The sequence below is a fragment of the Arachis ipaensis genome, chromosome B9 (genome assembly GCF_059453495.1).
Source record: "Arachis ipaensis isolate K30076 ecotype BB chromosome B9, ASM5945349v1, whole genome shotgun sequence".
Classification (NCBI taxonomy): Eukaryota; Viridiplantae; Streptophyta; class Magnoliopsida; order Fabales; family Fabaceae; genus Arachis; species Arachis ipaensis.
This window is the reverse complement of record NC_142444.1, coordinates 145,527,299-145,546,042: the sequence shown is the minus strand read 5'-3', so window position 1 is coordinate 145,546,042 and position 18,744 is coordinate 145,527,299. Positions and strand designations below refer to the sequence as shown.

The 18,744-nt window shown below is 33.6% G+C and overlaps 2 protein-coding genes across 7 annotated transcripts; both read right to left on the bottom strand.

Annotated features, from left to right (window-relative positions):
• Positions 1–1,483: 1,483 nt before the first annotated feature.
• LOC107618897 (glycerol-3-phosphate dehydrogenase SDP6, mitochondrial) lies at positions 1,484–6,497 on the bottom strand. Of its 2 annotated transcripts, XM_016321074.3 has the most exons (7): positions 5,938–6,497; positions 4,223–4,696; positions 3,398–3,729; positions 2,974–3,134; positions 2,498–2,756; positions 1,943–2,241; positions 1,484–1,774 (listed from the first exon to the last, which is right to left on the bottom strand). In XM_016321074.3, coding segments are annotated over exons 1-7 (1,890 nt in total). In that variant the 5' UTR covers positions 6,302–6,497; the 3' UTR covers positions 1,484–1,773. The 2 variants fall into 2 exon arrangements, with proteins under 2 accessions (XP_016176560.1, XP_088354043.1); XM_088497917.1 differs by lacking the exon at positions 1,484–1,774 and having other exon boundaries at positions 1,942–2,241; positions 5,938–6,487.
• A 1,747-nt stretch (positions 6,498–8,244) lies between these two features.
• Positions 8,245–10,729, bottom strand: LOC107616441 (uncharacterized). 5 transcript variants are annotated; one of them, XM_088497918.1, is made up of 3 exons: positions 10,460–10,729; positions 9,264–9,408; positions 8,245–9,169 (listed from the first exon to the last, which is right to left on the bottom strand). In XM_088497918.1, exons 2-3 carry the CDS (start codon positions 9,305–9,307, stop codon positions 8,386–8,388), a joined length of 828 nt encoding a protein of 275 aa, XP_088354044.1. In that variant the 5' UTR covers positions 9,308–9,408; positions 10,460–10,729; the 3' UTR covers positions 8,245–8,385. The 5 variants fall into 5 exon arrangements, with proteins under 5 accessions (XP_088354044.1, XP_088354047.1, XP_088354045.1 ...); XM_088497921.1 differs by lacking the exon at positions 9,264–9,408 and adding an exon at positions 10,139–10,324 and having other exon boundaries at positions 10,460–10,698; XM_088497919.1 differs by lacking the exon at positions 10,460–10,729 and adding an exon at positions 10,176–10,194.
• Between the last annotated feature and the right edge of the window lie 8,015 nt (positions 10,730–18,744).

Here is an 18,744-nt window from a genome sequence, read left to right as displayed (position 1 = left end):
CATAAGTGTCTTTGTATGCGTCTATGGTGAGCCACTTATAACAGAAATCTTCAGGCCTCCTGTTTACCCTTGCAAAAGCCGCACAAGCATGCACACAAGGCATTCCTGATACTAAACAACAAACAAAGATATCATTAAAGTATTTAATTATTCCGAAGAAAATAGATGTGAATCTTAGCTAATTACCTGTTAACATCTAGAACTGACATGTGCACAACCACTTGCCCAAGTCTACCACCATATTTGTTGGATATCCATGCACTTCAAACTTCTCATACTCATCATCTCCAGTTCAGATTGACAACCAATTTTTAGACTCTTTTCTGATCTTGTCCAGTCTATTTTGAATTACTAGGAAAAGCTTCCCTAAAAAGTTACAAATAATATTATTCAGTTGAGATAGATTATTTTTTAAGTTTTAATCATCTTTGAATAAAGATTTCAGATACAAATAATCATTCATTTGTTCTTGATAAACCAGTCATAGTGTCATTATTTTATATCCTTATCTAATTGAATTTCTCAATTTGTACGGATATATTAGTTTGTGTAAATTTAAAAGTTAATTAGTTTGCTAATATCATATGATAATTCATAAATTAGTTTGTAAAAGTCTTTTTTACACTTTTTTATTATTATTATTATTATTATTATTAAAACCTTGCACCACTGCTATTCTTTCTTTCCTATCTTTTAACACACTTTTTTTTGGCACCAATATCTTTTAACACTTGAACTTCTGGAACTTCTTTTTTTCCCTAGTATGATGACATCACTTTGAGTAAATTGTAGTAAATTTTCTAGTTTCTACAATTGATCATATAATTGTACCTTTTTCACGAATTATGCACACCTAGGCTAGAAGTGAATCGAGTTGAGTCGAGCTAGACCAAGCTCAAGTTCGACTCACAAAAATTAAACTTGGCTCACGACTAGACTCATTAATAATCGAGCCTATTTTTTAAGCTCAAATTTGGCTTACCAAAAACTCACGAGCTAATTCGAACTCACGAGTTGGCTCAAATAGTAGGAGCATAACTATAATTCTATATCAATAAATTATAAATTTTTTATTTATCTCCTACATCAAAATTATATATAAAAAATAAATATAAAATTTTAAATAATTAAAATCATATATATATATATATATAATCAAGCCAGTTCAGAAGTTTATGAGTTGAATTTATCCAAACTCAAGTTCGGCTCATTTAATTTATAAGCTCAATTCCAAACTCAAGCTTGGCTCACCAGCACACAAACTTAACTTATCGAGCTATTAACTAATCGAGTTCGAGCTGGTTCATGAGTTGGCTTGATTCACTTCCAACTCTATGCATACCCGAATGCCCTTCTACTATACAGTAGAGATCCCAAAACCTTTATTTTTCTCGGTCAAAAATAAATAAATTAAAGTAGTACCTGAGACACAGAGAAGTATAAAATATAAAGGAGTAAAAGAAAAATAGAATACACAGATCAATGATAAACACAGTCAACCATTGAATAACTTGATGAGCAAGTAGCATAAATACAAGGCGTATTAAAGTTTCCAGCAAACAATTATTTTGACTGGTGACTGCAAAACAATCTAACGAATTTTAGGGATTATTTTTGGTAGATAACTTTAAGACAAATTCGTGGATAGTTTATATCTAATATTTGTTTAGCTACTGTCTATGGCGAGCAGAGTCTTGTATTATCTCCGCTTGTGAAGAGAAAAATGAATAACAAAGTATCCGTCATGTGACAAAACTTCCGTATGTTCCAGAACCTGACAAACATTAAATAGGGATTATCATCATCATCATCATATATATACATACTCTTTAATCATTTACATGCTTAAAAATAAATAAGCAAACAATATAATGGTAAACTACTTAAAGATAACATCATTTTTTAATGTATAGTTAATTTTTGCATGATGGACAGTACTTACTACTTGTGTTTCCCGTCATGGAACTGAGCATTTTTTGAGGCTTTGAAAGTCTGCAAAAATTCTGTGGCTGTCTTCAACTCTTCCTTCTTCCTTGATTGGTCCCATTTGTGCTCATTTGCCAATATCTCAACCACACGAGGCAGGGCCCTTCCCGCTGCATCAGTTTCGAGGAAAGCAAGACGAGTTCTCCTTGCAATGAAATCGATAGCAGATTCACAATATTCATGACGTGCACAGTAGGCCACCTCTGCCTCCAGATATGGGTAACCATGAGCAAGTCTCTTACCCAAACCTTCATTCTGAAACACAATGTACAGAATCAACTTAAACCCCAACATACCATGCATGCAACAATGGAGAAGACTTGAAGTCCTATAATATGCATAAATCTTATTAAGAGAGAATGTTTATTGGAGAATATGCAATGATTGCCAATTTGCCACCACCACTATAAATATTAACTGAAACACTGCTATCATTGCCCAAAATAACTTAAGAAAATGCATTTAGATACATTCGTTCCTCAATAAAATTGCCATAGGATTTATGCCAAACCTGAGCAATAGCGGCCACACGCTCAGCCACTGATCCATAAGCATGAGACAAGTGCTTTGCAGCAGCACTGTCCATTAACCCGGGGACAACTTTACCACCATGTGTACTTTTCATGCGTTTATACTGTTGAGCAAGAACTGTAAATGATGATGGCTCCCACCCTTCACCACCTACAATTCGGACACTGCGAGTCACACATCCACTCCTGGGGTTGAGATTTCCAGACTTTATAGCTGCATCGACACCATCTTCTGCCATGCTGAAATGCAATGCAATCAAAACAATATAAATATGCATTAGGAGCTGGAATGCTGAAGAGAAGGAAAGGCAACAATGAGTAAACAGTATAAGATAAAGAATCAGTTAATATTATGGAGTAACTGGATAACTAATCCAATTTGATTAAATATGTCTAGTCAGAAAATGACATCTGAACAAACTGCATCAAAGAAATTTCAGCTGCCTGATTAAATTACCTACGATAGGTAGTCCACTTGCCACCAGTGATGGTGACCAAACCAGGGAAGTCCTCGCAGACAACATGATCCCTTGAGATACTCTCAGTATTTTTTGCTGTTGGGTCCACTGCTAGTGGGCGAATGCCACTCCAGGCAGAAAGAACATCACTGCGCCGTACCTATAAGGTTCCCAGCATTACATTCCCATTAGCAAACTGTATAAAAAGGAAAATAATTATTCTTAGAAAATAATTTCACTAGCACAATTTATTCTTCATCATAACAGGAGGAAAAAAGAACGTTTGTTGTTTTCGTTGCCAAGATAATCCAACATATTTCCAAACAACCAATATCCACAATGTCTTCTATTTCTGAATAAAACATCAAAAATAAAAGATAAATGAGTTAAACAATAATATATATTGGAAGACAAACAACATACTTTGATATTAAGGTAGTCAGATATAGCATCCAATATGAATCCTATTTCATCTTCATGTGGTTCTGGAAGATACGTAATTTTAGTACTAGAATCTGTAGTTCCAGCAACTGTTCTTCCCAGCCAAGGCAGCATGAAAACAACACGTCCATCCTTAGTTTTAGGAACAATTAAGCCCATCCCCTCCGGAGAATAGTAATCAGGGAGTGTGATATGTACACCACTGCTGGGAGCAATCATTTCTTGTGCCTTTTCGTTGGCCATTTTCCTTACACCATCACAAAATGGGCCAGCCGCATTCACAACAACTTTTGCATATGTATCAAACTCTTCCCCTGAAGCATTAAGAATTTAACATATAAATATCAAACTATAAGTGACAATTTGAATATGATTTTCAGAAATAACTCACCAGACACCAGCAACATACATAATCGCCACATGACATTGAGTAATAGCTTGGTAAATGAACCAACTTTATGCATAAAAATAACATCATAAGAAGATTCAAATGAAATGTTCCACATTAGATTTAACAAATCACCAACCGGCAGCTACTGTGTTTGTTGTTTATGGGAGTGAAGATGTAGGGGAGGTTCACTGTGAATATGCCGTTTAATCTAAATATTCATTATTGCACCACTATTGTTGTTTCTTTCAAAATCCATAAATGCTTCTTCAGATTGTGCGCATAAGATTCAACCATTCAGATATATTATAATAAATATGTATATCAACTTACCAATTTTCTGATAAATAAAAGCAGCAGGTAGAAAATGTAAACAATCAGTGCCTATTACAGCAGTTAGAAATAAAAGGATGTCTTACCATTTAAATTGTTCCGGATCCGCGCACCAATTATCCGTTTTCCAGAATCATCCTTCAATAAGTTTACAACTTCTGCATGATTCAGCACTGCTGCACCAGCTAAAGCTGCAGTGCAAGCCAACCCAACATTAAGGCGTGCATCATTCATCTGCCCATCATAATAAACAACTGTGCCCTTAAGGCTTCTATTTTCTCCCTCCCTTGCTAGAGTGGGAAAGAGCTCAGCAGACTGTTTTGTAGAATAATATCTTGATAGGTGTAGTATTTGTCTTCCTGCGACCAAATCGTACACTTTCAGGCCTGCCCAGTAGTACACTACTTCAAACCAGCTAAAACATGGTGTCATGCATGGCAATGCATGGCATAGGTGTGGTGCATTTTCAATAACCTGTTTACGCTCCTCAAGTGCGTGAAGCACTAACTTGAATTGTCCATAGTCAAGTTTTAAGAATGCTTTCTCCAAATAGCGGACACCTGGTTTACAAAAAACACAGAAATATAAGATTAGATCAAGTGTTTAGAACATTTATAACCTATAAAAAGACAGATGAAGAAAAAGAAGCAAATAATTTTATAAAACATTGCCTCAAAAGCATGTGGAAGTCATAGTTTTTCAATTTAACAACATTCATATATCATCTTCACTCAAGCAAGCAATCACATGATTTCCTCCATGTTTGTAGCATTTTCAATTACAACCACAGCATATTAGCATTACCCTATCCAAGCAAATATATTTTATGTATGACTAAATGATGACAACAATAAAAGTAAAAATTCTAGTTAAATTCCACTAGGTTCAGCTGGGGACTAAAGTGATAGAGATTAAGAATCAAGTAAAATAAACAAATAATACAATAAAGTATAGACAACAAGCTCTACTAAAACCTCAAGAGAGTGATTCTATATCTAACAGACCTTCTGGACCTTAAGGTATATAGAGAATACATACGACATTTCCAATTTTCCCTAGTACTGAAATTCAACTTTTGGCTGAGACCACATGATCAAAGAGGCTGTGTTACTATATCAAGTATCAACTACTAAATCTCCCAATGAAGCTTAAGACATTATGCAAATTTCATGAACAGTTTAGACAATGCAAAGAGAGATCTCTGGGCAAAAGAAAGGAAAAACTTTTGAATTAGAAATCATGACACTAGTGTGACTGTGTGACTGTATCCAATATGGAATATGCTAACTACAAAAAGAGGTTGGTGTACATAATGTACAGTTTTGTTTTTATCTTCACATCATACAATTTTTCCATTTCATCACCAATCATTGAATAAAACAATGATCATATTTCATAAGCATTTCAGAAAATATAAAAATGCAGCAAAATAAGACCATTGTCAAAACTCCAAAAAATCAACTAAGAATTGTGCATTAGGTAGTATACAGAAATGGATCCTCTCCAATTTTTTTAACACTCAGAGAGAATAAAGTGTGATCTCTCACCTTTAATTCTATAGATGAGACCAAAAATAAAGAGGAGAGAGAGAGTAATGAAGGGTAAGATTAAACATTAGACACCATTCAGTTTTTTTTACACTTCAGAGGATCCACAATACAACATCATAAGGAAAAAAATAATAAATAAGATACTGAAAGTATTGAGATTTATCATTAATGATCAATCCGTGATTAAATTAAAAACACATGTAAAATCAAATCATGAAAAAAGAATTGATATAAAATCAGTGTGTGTCTACCTCCATGAAGGAGCTTCGTGGATCGCGACGAAGTTCCGGAAGCAAAGTCCTCCCGCTCCACCAGCCCGACACGGAGACCACGGGTCACAGCGTCGAGAGCGGTGCCGGAGCCGGTTGCGCCACCGCCGATGACAAGCACGTCAAGCGGACTTCCCTTTCCGGCAGCCATTAGCGCCGACTGCTGCGCCTCCCTCGACGGCACAACGGCGTTCGGGGCATGTACGCGCTTCCGGATCTCCTCGACGCGTGGCCCGCCACCGTGGTCGCTGGCTGAGATCGCCGGTTCGTAGAGGATCACGGCACCGCCGCACGCGGTTGCTAGTGCCGCTCCAACAGCGGTGCCAATCTTTCTCAGGCGAGTCATGGCAGTTACAACAACGGCAGCAGCAATCGCCAAAAGATAAGAAAAAGAAAAAATAAAATAAATAAAAAGTGGTTTTTAATTTAATTAAATTAAACTGAAAATGAAAACGGTGTTTTCGTGCATGTGTTTTCTTTTAAATGAAGATGAGTGAGGGTGCGGTTAGGAGTCACGTGCGGGGTTTGGAGTGCTGAAAAACGGGATTACTGGGTTGTGTGGGTTACTTATGTGTTTGTGTGTTTAACGGTCAAAAGTCAAAACATTGGAGCTATAATGCTTAGGGTGGTGACACGTGTCGATCAGTGAACCAGTAACTCGGTGAGTGTTTTCTCTCTTGTTCATTCATTCATGTGCTTGTACTTTAAAATAGGGAAATGTCAATGTCATTTTTTAAGCTTGTAACTTGGACTAAGTCAAAACTGACTGTTAATTGTGATTACTAGTTTGTAAGTTTTTTTTTAAAGGAAAAGAAAATTTGAAATTTGTGTCAATTTTCTGCTAGTCTCTTTTAATACTACTCATCAAATGATGTTTGTGTGGGTGATAACACTCAAAGAAATGACACTAATACAAGTATATAAATCATGTTTTAAATGCAATTAAAAATAAATATAAGTATACTTCTGTCTATATAAATGTTTCAGTTATATAACTGTCATGTCATATAATTAGATTTTATGTTTTAGAATTTTTAAGATTTATTATTGTAACAAAACATATTACTTGCAACATAAAAGAAGATATACTTGTATTATTTCCCCGTCCCAGCCAATGTAATTTGGTCGCTACCTCCAAATATTTGTGCAGATGTGTTTTTATTGATTTAGCCTATAGTTGGAGGCAATAAGACCTCAATAGGAAATTATTCATTATTTATATATTGATGATGTTGCAATGGCAGGCATAACATAAGTGAGTGATGACATTAATATAAGGAAATGCTTTTCTTTTTTTAATTTCTAAAATACCTTATTTTCTATGATACCTTATTTAACTTTTAAATATTCAGATGACACAAGTTACTAACGAAAAAATAAATAGAAACAAAAGAAAAATAAATAAATAAATGTTGGCACGCTACTCAATACTCAAACAATGACATAGCCTCTGTGATGACAGTTAGTTGTACCAAATATGAAGGATTGGAATGCAACTAGCTGCATGAATGCTTGGTAGTATAGCTAAATAACTAAATGTCCATCAAAGCAAAACATCATGAAAAAATGACATGTGAGAAAGTAATTAAAAAATGTCAGACATGGAGTAATTCTTAATAGTAACTACTGTAACCGTGCAATTACATTTGCATCAGATATGTGTAGTTATAATTGCTGGATCATCCTTTGGTGCATTAGATTAATCAAATTATCAGAAGTACTTACATGACTGCTTCGCTATGAAACTTTTACATGGGAGGATTCAATTCCTATTGTGGATCACGATTTGCATATGAAACTACAAGCTGAGACTCCATGATGTTACCGGTTTCTATCACAAGAAGAACATTATTAGGTGCAACCTCACTTTTTATCTCAAGTTGGAAACAATTAGGCATCACCTTTCTTCCTGATGTAAAATTAGAATATTATTGTGAATGTTCTGATCCACTTAACATATAAAAAACATATAGATATATTAGCTTAAACTCTAAGAATGAAAATTACTTGACTATGTGTAATTTTAGCTTTTAAGAACCACATACAAATTTACAAAAATAGATCCTCTTAATTTTTTTTCCAAGTGAAAATGTAAAGTATAATCTTTAATCCTTCAATATTTTTCCTCTCATATTTTCTCTTGATCCTACCTATGAAATGTATGGTGAGAGATCATACTTTACTCCCTCAAGTGTGAAAAAAATTTGAGAAAATCTAATCCCAAGTTTTCCTATATTTGGAAAGCCCCAAATTTTTGCTACCTTGGTATCATAATTCTCAATTGCTTGCAAAACACTTCATGTTTATTCAAAGAACATTTCACAGCACTACAAAATATTTTCTTCATAATCAATCACTTATCAGAGACACGAGATGCTCAAGAAAGAGTATATACAAGCTGAAGCTTTGTCTCAAATTTTAATAGCTAAGCTAACACATTCCCTCATCACCTGCGCCTCGATTATTCTCTAGATTGCCAGTTCCTTGCAGCCACTCTTCTAGTTTAGCTTCCTTATTAGCTTTGAAGTCATCATAGTTTTCTGATATTGACAATAACTTAGTGCTGTTAACATCACTATCCTCATTCTGTTGGTGCTGACATTCATCTTCAACTTGGCTTGACACGGGTAACTCGTAGGCTTCAATGCCCTGTAGAGATGAATTAGTGCTAGCAGATGTGACTGTTAATGGCAAATTAGAGTACATATCTGGCTTCTCACCCTTAGAATCCATGGATTCCTTAGTATCAAGATTTGGCCACCTGAGACTACTAGCCTTCTGTTTTGCTGAGCTGAAAACACTTGAAAGATAGTTACTCCGTTTCTCACTGCCCTCACCCCAAAGACTAGTTCGTTCTATCCGTGAACCTGATGGTGATTGACGAATTAAGCCTCTTTTTGGTTGTTTTGTTGTCATCGTAACCAGAGATTTCTTAATGTCTCGGATCATTTCATCAGCTAAGGAAAATCCACACTCTTTCATTGACCTAACCATAGTGACAGAGTCCTCCAAATCTTCAGCGTGCAAAGTTGTTTCGTGAGACTTCTCGACAATGTTCCTTTTAGCTTCAATAACATTCGGGACTGCATTTTGAGCATGGTGTTGGATATAGAAAAGCCCAGAAGATGGTTCATTAGCCACGTACTTCATAATCTCTGCCAGGCCTTCACTTATCTCCACAAAACCGTCTACAGTAGAGAACTCATGCATTTTCCTGAAGGGAAATTTTAGTTCATCATTGGCATTGTCAAGGGGAACAAGAAAAAGAAGAAAAAGGAAACTATGGAAAACAAAAGAAAGTGACAAGCCTGGACAACATTTGCAGATGTAGTAGGCAAATTTGCAGAACCATTAGATTGATGCATTTCAATTCATTCTAGGTTCATCCCAGATCCAAAAGAGTAATTTAGCAAATCAAAAGCTTCAAACAGTGGATCCCATTCATATCTACATCTATATATAATATAATATAGATCTAATTTAGAAAAGTAGTACAAGGGTGGTATCTCTAATTGATCATATGCCATATCCATCCAAATTTCATTATCAAAGAAATAATAATTCAAATTTCATTTATTTATAAATGCATTAAAAAATCAAAACAGCCACTAATAAGAAATGCAGTGAACAAATAAAATCCATCCAATGAACAGCATAGAATACCAATAAGAATTGGAGTGAACAAATAAAATCCATCCAATGAACAGCATAGAATACCAAGAGGAATTATATAGTTACATCCCACAGAAAAGAAAACTTCACCTGCTTATTTTCAGATTTAACAAAGATCAAACAATGGCAAACAAGGTGTAATCTTCTAAAAACTCTCGGGCATCTAAACCCCCTTAACATATTATTCTTCCTTTCTGTTTACCCTTTTTTTACTTTTTTTTTTTTTTTTTTTTTACCTTCTATGTAATATTTATCAGTCAAAATTATGCTACATACCAAAATGAAAATTTCCTAGTCCTTAATACTTTCAATGTAATCAAATTCCCATAACCAATGCAAGAGATTAGAGGTAAATACATCCTACGGATTCAGTGAATTTCAATAAGCTAAGAAGAAAAATAATAAAGCTATCTAACTTCTCAATCAGCACACCAGTTAGAGAAAGCAGAAACCCTAACAGAAAGGGCCGTAAACACAAGCCTATCGCAAGTATAAAAGATCAAACAAACACCTTTCTAAAAGATGAACAAGGATTCATCAAAACAGACCCTATTATCAAAATCTTGACTAATCCGGCTCGAGGACATTGGAAAAGGGACCAGCTTGACTACCACTGGACCAACCTAATCGGATGCTGGTAACCCAGGTGAGTGAACTCATCCAATTGACGAAACTAGGTCATTGATTTTTCACTGCCCTGTCATAAGTATGCAGAAAAGGGAGGGCATTGGAGGCAATTTCACACGTAAATCCAAAATTGAAGCTGATAATAACATTGACCCAACAAATTGTTTGAAAAACGATTAAAAAAAAGGGAGAATGTAGAACGAACCGCCGGGAGTAGCGAGCGAAGAAGATAAGACGGTGATGGGATCATGAAGCAGGAGCAGGAGCAGGAGCAGCAGAGGAAGAGAAGGTCAGAAGGGCATGTTATCGTTTGAATGTGGTTGTTGTCGATGAGGTCATTGTGGGGCAGTGAATTCTCTCTCTCTCTCCCCTTCGGTCCACACCACACCAGATAGTCCACGGAGGATGATGAGATAAGAGAAGACGGACACAGACGCTCCTTTCGTCGCCGTCTACTATATCATGCCCTTTTGTCTCTCCTGTCTTGTTGAAACTTGAGCCCTTTTTTTTTTTTTTTTGGTAAATTATAATTATATTTTGAGAAATTTTTACTCCTTTTTGCAAAAAGTTAAAATGACATTTTCCTTCCCTCTATTTTATAAATGTATATTTTTCTCTCTTCTAACTTTTAAAAAATCTCTTCTTTAATCTATTTTAAACTTTTTGTGTTAACTAATATTAATTTTATCCATTTTTTAAGAAAAATAAATTATTTTTTTAAAAAACACCCATTAACAAAAATTTTATTTTTTATCATTAAATTTTACTTATCAAAATATCTTTTAATAAATTATTCTTTTATTGATTAAATTATATTTTAAAAAAATTAATAATTATATTATTTTTTCTAAAATATCCATCAATAATTTTTTAATTATTAAATTATAATTTTGCCAAAATTTTTGTTAATAATTTTTTTATATTTTATTATTAATTTTTTGATATCTATATATTATTTTAATATTAAATACAAAATTTTAGTAAGATTATTTTTCAATATTAATATATATTAATTGTTATACATATTAACAATGGAAAGATTTTTTTATTTAATGTTAAAATAATATATATTGATATCGAAAAATTAATAATAAAATATAAAAATAATTGTTAAAAAATTTTTTGGTAAAATCACAATTTAATATTTAATAAAATTGTGAAAGAATAGGAAAATAAAAGAATTGTGAAAGAAAAAGATGAAGAAATTTTATTGATTATTGATTGAATGAATTGTAAACTATGAAGGTAAAACTAAGTATATATAGAGTATTGGCCTATGAAAGATAAAATTAGATAAAGATAAGATATAGATAAAGATAAAGATAACTATAAGATAAGATAATGACTAAATTATAATTTAATTTGTGTATTCTGTTGGGCTGAATTTGTGGGCCGTGAGACGTCTTTATTGTTGTCATGGGCTAAGGTGGAAGAGTGGTTTAATACGCCCCCGCAAGCTGGAGGATGAAAGATGTCAAGAACACTAAGCTTATTCAGATTAAGATGGAAGGGTTGAGGAGACAAAGGCTTGGTGAAGATGTCAGCTAGTTGCCCAGAAGAGGGAATTGGGAGAAGTTTCATCACTCCAGCTTGAGCTTTTTGTCGAACCAAGTGACAATCAACCTCTAAATGTTTGGTCCGTTCATGAAAAACCGGGTTAGCAGCAATATGAAGAGCACTCTGATTATCACAGTATAAAACTGGTGGGCGAATAGGAGAGATGCGTAAAAATTGTAACACATTTATTATCCATTGAAGTTCACAAGTTGTGTTGGCAAGTGCACGATATTCTGCTTCCGTGGAAGAGCGGGCAACGGTGGTTTGTTTCTTGGTCTTCCAAGAGACTAAAGAACTGCCTAAGAAGAAACAATAACCTGTTAAAGATCGCCGAGTGTCAGGACATCCGGCCCAATCAGAGTCACTGAAGCCGAGAAGCTGAATTTCTGATTCCCTTGGAAAGAAAAGTCCTTTGCCGGGACTAGTTTTCAGATATCGTAACACATGCTTGGCAGCTTGAAGATGAGATTCAGTAGGAGATGCCATGAATTGACTTAATTGTTGAGTAGCATACATGATGTCCGGTCGAGTAGTGGTGAGATAGATAAGACGGCCAACCAAACGACGATATACAAAAGGGTCGGATAGCAAGGGACTTTGGTCTTGATATAGTCTTGTGGTACTATCCATTGGAACAGAGGCAGGTTTAGCACCTAATAAACCAGAATCCTCCAAAAGATCAAGACAATATTTTCTCTGAGATAAGCAAATTCCCTTCTCTGATTGAGCAACTTCAATACCCAAAAAATATTTTAATGGGCCCAAGTCTTTAATTCGGAAGTGTTGGTGTAAAATAGACTTGATGGCAGCAAGTTCAGAAATAGAATTACCAGTGAGAACAATGTCGTCAACATAGACTAAAAGGATAGAAATTTGATCACCAATGAATTTGACAAATAAACTATAATCAGATGAGGTCTGCTGATATCCATGAGATAGCAAAAGATGAGAAAGTTTGTCATACCACATACGACTAGATTGTCGTAAACCATACAGTGACTTTAGTAGCTTACAGCATTGATTCGGTTGAGGAGATATAAATCCGGGTGGCAGAGTCATATAAACATCCTCAGAAAGATCCCCATGTAAGAAAGCATTATTGACATCCAACTGATGTATAGGCCAATGCTTCATAGAGGCCAATGCCAAAACTAATCTGATAGTGGCAGGCTTGACAACAGGGGAGAAAGTTTCCAAGAAATCAACACCTTCAGTTTGAGTGAACCCTTTAGCCACAAGGCGTGCTTTATATCGATCAACTGAACCATCAGGCTTGCGTTTGATGCGATAGACCCATTTACAGCCAACCGGCTTAACCCCTGCAGGGCAATCAACAAGACGCCAAGTTTTGTTCAGCTCAAGAGCATCCAACTCGTCTTTCATAGCACTACGCCAATTAGAGTGTTGATTGGCGTCCTTAAAAGACTTTGGCTCAACGTCAGAATGTAGAGATAAAAGAAACTTTTTATGTGAAGATGAAAGAGAAGAAAAAGACATGACTGAAGATAAAGGATACTTGCACTTTGAGGGAGATTGATTTGTAGAGATGAGAGAGGAATTACACAAGTAATCAGAGAGATATGCTGGAGGTCGGTGAGGCCGGTCGGAATGACGAGGATGGGGTTGCTCAGGTGGTGAAGAAGGTGACGGGGGATGAGAAGGTGATGGTGGGCTGGTGTCTAGTGTTGAAAGGGATTCGGTGGTCATGGGTTCAACTTGGTTAGGAAACGATAGTGAGGAAGAAGGAGAGGTTGTTGGAGAAAATAAAGAACTAGGTGGAGTTGGGTCAATGGGTATAGGTGAGGGTTCAATTGGAAGACTAACTGAATCTTGTTTTTGAGAAGGTGTGTTTGGCAATGTTGGGCTAAGTGTCTGGAATTGGACATTTTTTGTGACTAAGGGCAAGATCTTTTCATAAAAAATTACGTTTCTAGAAATCTCAATTCTTTTATCTTCTAAAACATAAACAATATACCCTTTAAAACCAGATTGAAAGCCAATAAATACAGCCTTTTTGGCTCTTGGATCAAATTTTGATCTATTTGCCATTTGGGTAGAAACAAAACATAAGCATCCAAAAACTTTAATGTCATGATAATTTGGTGGAAGATTGAGTAAAATCTCAAATGGTGTTTTAAAATTAATTGCGGATGATGGAACTCTATTAAGTAAATAAACAGCATGTCTAACAGCATAAGACCAAAAAGATGATGGTAAATTAGATTGAAACATAAGAGCACGAGCTATATTCAAAATATGTTGATGCTTGCGTTCTACCCTTCCATTTTGTTGAGGAGTTTCAACACAACTACGTTGATGAATAATGCCCTTTGAAGCATAAAAATCAGGTAAAATAAATTCTGGTCCATTATCAGAACGAATAGTTTTGACTTTGGAGTTGAATTGTGTTTCAATTAAAGTAATAAAATTTTTTATTTGATTCTGTACTTCTCCTTTTGATTTTAATAAAGTAACCCATGTAAAGCGGCTAAAATCATCAACAATAGTAAAAAAATATTTATGATTATGAATAGAATTTTGTCGAAACGGACCCCAAATATCAAAGTGTAATAAATCAAAACTTGCATTGGCTTTGTTAAAACTTTGAGAAAAAGAAAGTTTCTTTTGTTTAGAAAGATGACAAATGTCACAAGCCTCGTCATGATGCATAGAGATAAAAGGAAATTGTTTATGTAAATGATTAAGTCTTTGCCCAGAAAGGTGTCCTAAACGAAAATGCCATATATTGGAAGGTGTAATGGGTGGAGATTGGATGGAATTTATGGAGTGTGTAGTGGATGAATTTTTACTGAAATTAGGTTCAAAGACATATAATCCCTCTCTCATTCTGGCCAAATCAATTGTCCCCAAATTGTTGCTCTGTAGAGTGCAAGAAGAAGATGAAAAAGTGAGTTCACATATGAGTGCTGAATTAATTTTTGAAACAGAGATAATATTAAAGTTGAAATGAGGTAAATAAAGAACATCATGAAGAACCAAGGATGGTGAAAATTGAACGATGCCTTTATAAGAAACAGTAGTTCGAGAACCATTTGGTAAATGAACAATAATAGGAGAAATTTGTGTGTAAGAAATAAACCAAGACAAATTTGATGCAATGTGATCTGTGGCACCAGAATCAATGATCCAAGTATTCAAGAATGAATCTCGATTTGAAGAATTGTTAACAGTAGAAAAGGTATTGAAAGAACAAAGATAATGAGTAGTTGGACTTGGCAGAAGCTCAAGTTGGTTTGAAGGACGAGCTTCTTCATTGAAAGGAAGTGCCATGAAAGAAAAGTGTTGGGCTGACGAAAGGTCCAAAAGAGACTCCGGATGAAGTTGCTGGTGTGTCCTTTCTCCTTGATCCATGGATGTCAGCAGAGCTCAAGAGGAGCTCTGATACCATAATAAAATTGTGAAAGAATAGGAAAATAAAAGAATTGTGAAAGAAAAAGATGAAGAAATTTTATTGATTATTGATTGAATGAATTGTAAACTATGAAGGTAAAACTAAGTATATATAGAGTATTGGCCTATGAAAGATAAAATTAGATAAAGATAAGATATAGATAAAGATAAAGATAACTATAAGATAAGATAATGACTAAATTATAATTTAATTTGTGTATTCTGTTGGGCTGAATTTGTGGGCCGTGAGACGTCTTTATTGTTGTCATGGGCTAAGGTGGAAGAGTGGTTTAATAATATTTAAAAAATTATTGAAGGGTAGGTATCTTAGAGAAAAATAATTTAATTATTAAATTTTTTAAAAATATTTTAGTAAAAATACAATTGAATCAATAAAAAAATAATTTATTTTAATGATAAAAAATAAAATTTTTATTAATAGATATTTTTTCAAAAAATAATTTATTTTTCTTAAAAAATAGATAAAGTTAATATTAGCTAACATAAAAAATTTAAAATAGATTAAAGAATAGGTTTTTTAAAAGTTAGAAAGGAGGAGAATATACATTTATAAAATAGAGGGGAGGAAAGTATCATTTTAACATCTCGCATGGGAGGGGAGTGAAATTTTTCCTTATATTTTTTGTCATTAAGAATTTGCTAAGAAGCATGGACATCTTGTTAAGTTGGTGTGTAGGCGTGTTGGACACATTTTAAACACGATATTTATTGATATGCGTGTTGCTATGTTTTAATAAAAAATATTTTTTTTTTAAACATACAAAGACATACTTAAATATTATTGTGTATCGACGTGTCCAACCTTATTCTTAACATATACTCTTAAAATAAGTTTAGAAATAATATATATTATTATTTATTAAAATAAAAATAATTAAAAAATTATTTTATATTTTAATATTAAAATATTATTATAATTTATCTAAAAAATATTTTATATTATATATACGCTGTGTGACTATGTCTCTATATTCTATAAGATTTTAAAATTTGTGTGTTCGCGTATCCAATGTCATATACCGTATCTGTGTCATGCATTATAGAAAATTTGTCAAAATTTTAAAAATATTTTTAAATTTTATTTTGTTTAATTTTACAATCATGCTAAGTATAGCTTATATTTTTACGGTTGTGCTATATGCACACCACTTTCAGCCATCAATTCAGCCACTGTATTTTTATACATATACAATACAAAATACAAAATTAAAAACTTAAAATTAAAAACCTCACTCTCAATATTACTCTTACGCGCTCGCTGAAACAATGTTCTTCTTCTCTACATCCATTACTCTCACTCTCAATCTCACTCTCCGACGGTGATTCTCCTTCCTCATCCTCATTTTCAATGGTGATTCTCTCCAGCGGCACAACTCTCCTTCCCTCTCTCTCTGATGGCACGATTCTCCTTCGCTCTCTTTCAGGCGCGGTTGCGATTCTCCTTCCTCTGTCTCGGGTGTGATGCTCTCTGTCTCAGGTGCGAATTTCATCAACTGCATTTTTCTTGTTTGATTCTGCAAGGTAAATTTCTATTCCTTGTTTGATTCTGCATTTTTCTTGCATTTTCTTGTTCGTTTTGAACTTCTATTAGCTTCTTCAATTGCATTTTCCTTCTTCATTTTGAGTTTCTATAAATGAATTTGTGTTGTGCATAGTTTGCACTAAAAATATTTAAGTTAGGGTTTTGAATTGAAGTCTCAGTTAACTAATTTTAACAACTGATTATTAGTAGACTATTAATTGATTATAACTGAATTTTTGTGATATGAGTTGGAGTATGTTTAATTATTATACTGAATGAGTTTGATTATGCTCAATTTGATTAGTATGCACACAAAAGCTGTTTGCTGAAATGCCCCAAAGAAACACTGTTTTCTGGTCTTGTTTGATTTCAGGATATGCACAAAATTTGGATTGGTCTCACTCTAAAGTCATCAATTTACCACTACAAAGTATGGATTGATTAAAATGGACAGTGTGTTTTTTTACTTCAAGCAAGACCTTACCGCTATGTCACACTTATAGTCATGAACTAGTTCATTATCTACCTTATGAGTGTTCATATACCCATACCAGAAAGGATAACTGCAGAATTCCCCCATCTAATTATAAGTTTTGTCCTGAATTTAAATATATATCCAATCTAGTCTCAATTTTAAAATAAAAAAATCAAATTTATTCTTTAATCATCAAACTAATTAACATATTCATAAATCAAATAAGGGAAAGTAAAGAAGCACCATAGTTTAATTTAATTAAAAAATAAAACAGAGAGTATAGCAGCAACATAGGCATAAGGCTTCAAAGTAAACAACAAAAAGTTTACTAAGTTTGATTATAATTTGAGTTTGGTTATACATGTTTACCGAGTTTGATTATATTCAGGTTCAGTACTATATTTAACTGTTGAGTTTGATTATATGTGTTTACTGAGTTTGACTATGCTCAAGTTCAGTGCTATATTTGACTACTGTATTTGATTATAAATGTTTACTGAGTTTGATTATAATTTGAGTTTGATTATACATGTTTACGGAGTTTGATTATATATTTGACTACTGAATTTGGTTGCTAAATTTGTTTGGTATGTATGATTTGATTTGAATAACAGGATGATTGCCATAAATTAAGGAAGAATATCATCATGCAAATGCTCCTATACCCACAAAGTGATTGCCGAACTAATATTTTGAAGCTAGCAAAGAGTTATCAACTCACAAAGATTGCTAATAAAAAGGAAAGAAAGAAAAAAGAAAAGAAAGCTTTGATATTCCGAAAGAGGCAAAAGCACTAAGACAAAGAAAACTAGGAGCCTCCCAAGTTAGTCCATATGCAAATGTTGGGACGGAAACCTTAGAAAGAATAATTGGATATGAAAGAAGAAAAGTCCGAGAAAAGTTAAGGACAAATCGAGGAGAACAAAATTGATTGTATAAATTTTTTACTAAATTTTTACTACTGAATTTGACTGTCATATTAGCAATTTTTTTACTTTTGAGTTTGATTATCATGTTTAATGAGTTTGATTATACTCGGCTTTAGTGTTATATTTGACTAAAGAGTTTGATTATACATGTTTAACGAGTTTGATTATATTCAGGTTCAGTGCTATATTTGACTACTAAGTTTGATTATAATAATTTTTATTGAAAAATATAAACCCTAAACCCTAAACCGCTAAACCCTAAACCCTAAACCCATAAACCATAAACCCATCATTCTACAAATATTTTATGATGAGTAAAAATTTTTAAGAGTTAAATTATAAAAAAATAAATTTATTTAGAATAAAATTAATGTGATTAAGTGTAATTTACTTAGATGTGATTAAAATATAATTAAATAACTATGTACTGTAAAAAATTGATATTATTGAAGGATAAAATTAAAATTTATTTCTATGTATCGTTTTTGTCCCTAACGTGTTCGTCCTATTTAAGTCTCTAACGTTTCAAAATTGTCTTAATTTTGTCCCGCCGTCAATTCCGTTAACAAATTCCT